The 2183-nt window shown below is 40.2% G+C and overlaps 1 protein-coding gene across 1 annotated transcript; it reads right to left on the bottom strand.

Annotated features, from left to right (window-relative positions):
- Window positions 1-464: 464 nt before the first annotated feature.
- On the bottom strand, window positions 465-1974 carry LOC139218768 (GTPase IMAP family member 7-like). Its single transcript, XM_070850449.1, has 2 exons — window positions 1947-1974; window positions 465-1827 (listed from the first exon to the last, which is right to left on the bottom strand). The coding sequence occupies exons 1-2, from the start codon at window positions 1972-1974 to the stop codon at window positions 1040-1042; spliced, it is 816 nt and encodes a 271-aa protein (XP_070706550.1). The 3' UTR covers window positions 465-1039.
- Window positions 1975-2183: the final 209 nt, after the last annotated feature.

Genomic DNA, 2183 nt, shown 5'->3' with positions numbered 1-2183 from the left:
TGATTGTATTGTAGATGAGCTGAACTTATTGACAGTCACTGAGCCTTTAAACTGTGGTGAAAGGAAATGGGAATAGGAAAAAAGAAGTTTTATATTTTGCAATTAATTTTCAGAATTTTAAGAATAGCCTTTTAATGGATTTTGTCTTTTATTAGCTTTTAAATGTCACTTTACACTTAATTCCAGTGTTGTATTTACTCACATAAATTGAAATGGCAACATATCGTTTGGAACACTTACGTTTTGCACCACAGTTTCCTTTTCATTTGATTTTAAATTGATAAATCAATAAATGTATATTACATGTTTGCCTGACGTCCAATGATGAATGTATACCTTTAGAGAAATAGTCATCAATCTGACAGAAACTTATTTTAATTGTATTTTAATGATTCCAGTTCTGAACTCATTAGCACCTTTATACATTTTATTGGTTAGTCTCAAAGACATGACATAGCTGTTAGACTACTCTAAACCATAAAAAGTTTATTAATATGCACAAACAATGGGTAGTTGCATTAATAAGGAGTATGTATGTGGTTGCATATTTGGTCTTTCACATACAGTATATCTCCATTTACATGAAAAAAAACATTTTGATGTTCAACTCTGAGAGGAGAGACAGACATTTCTTTCAACATTCTGTGAGCTGTATGTCCGCAGCAGTTGGAAAATATAGTTGAAAGCAGGGTTTGATTTGAAAATTCATTGCTGTCATGAGCCACACTGTTGGAAGACAAATAGAGACATTATCAAATGTTACTTTCACACTTTTGCATTACAACTAATTTACTCATAGATAGAAGCAGAAAAACCTTCACACTGGAAAAACTGGAATCAGATACTGTTTTGTGCCTCTAGTGGGTAACTGTTAACTGACTATTATTGTCTGTGATTGGTCTGTTTTTCATGATTAATTAATGATCAATTAGTTGAAAACTGGCACTTTTATCCATATTCTGTGGCTCCACTCCAGTTTCCCACTCATTGAGCTGATCTCCAAAGGAGAAAATTGGAAAGGAACTGAAGGCTGTCTCCATCAGACAGCAGGCATCATGTTGGAGTAGGAGCTGAAGACAGAGTGGTTCAGGTCGTTGGTGTTGTCCTGTGAGGCAGAAGCCAGAATGGCCTGAAACAGCATCACCCTCTGAAGCAGATCAGACATGAAGGAGAAGTTGTAAATCTGCTGCTCTGCTGTCTTCTTGTCCCTTTGCTGCTGCAGAGTCTGTTCCACTTCCTCGTACATTTCATCACAGAAGTGCTTTCCTCCATTCGCTGCCACCATCTCATCAATCCTCCTGATCAGCTCAGCCACCTGCGTTCTGTTCCTCCTTGTCTTGTTGTTGAAGACATGGTATCGGTTACCACACCTGTTTATCACCTCTCGCAGTTTGGGGTGGCCTGTTCGCACATATTCTTGAATGGTTTTGCCCTGCAGCTCATCACCACGTGTGAACAGAATAATCATGTATTTAGACGCCTCAGGGCCAAAGATTTTCTCCAATGCTTGCACACAGTTTTCTTCTTCTTTGGTGAACCTGCCAACCTGGATGACCAGCAGGAAGGCGTGAGGGCCGGGAGAGGACACCTGGATGCATTTAGCAATCTCTTTCTTGATGCTATCTGCACTTTTAGACGTATCAAGAATGCCAGGTGTGTCGACCACATGGATTGTTCTGCGACCTCTGACCCGTTCCTTCTCGCAGCTCTCTGTCACAGACTGTGCACTTGCCGAAGAATAGAAAACAGTTCTCCCGACGATGGTGTTACCAACGGCACTCTTCCCAACTCCAGTTTTCCCTATCATCACAATCCTCAATGGAGGACCTGCAAACAGAAATATATTCTGTAAATATTTGAAACCAAGTAAAGAAAATGGTCTAGGATTAGTGCAACTAAAATATACTGAAAAAAGCTGAATAAGGCTGAAAAAGTTCCAACTTCACCTTCAGGGATTGAGGAGTTGATACCCATCTGTCTGTGTCCTTGACTTTTTGGAGAATGAACCAAACAGATCTGACTATTACTTTTGTTTTCAGCTCTCTCCGCCCTCAAGTTGGACCAGTTTATATCAGTGTGAGTCAGTCAGACAGACTTCAAAGCTGCTCCAGAGGCCACAGGGAAACCTACTCTCTGCTCTCTACTACGCAGCCAAAATGCATTCTGACAGGACTCCACCTCGT

Source organism: Pempheris klunzingeri, chromosome 19 (genome assembly GCF_042242105.1).
Source record: "Pempheris klunzingeri isolate RE-2024b chromosome 19, fPemKlu1.hap1, whole genome shotgun sequence".
NCBI lineage: Eukaryota > Metazoa > Chordata > Actinopteri > Acropomatiformes > Pempheridae > Pempheris > Pempheris klunzingeri.
Note: the sequence above shows the minus strand (reverse complement) of the source record. Positions and strands in the feature narration are given on the sequence as shown.

Excerpts from the sequence above, each read along its gene's own strand:
- LOC139218768 (XM_070850449.1), bottom strand. The coding sequence starts at position 1,974 with ATGGGTATCAACTCCTCAATCCCTGAAG. Across the intron at positions 1,828-1,946 it reads CAACTCCTCAATCCCTGAAG|GTCCTCCATTGAGGATTGTG; the intron begins GTGAAGTTGGAA and ends TTCTGTTTGCAG.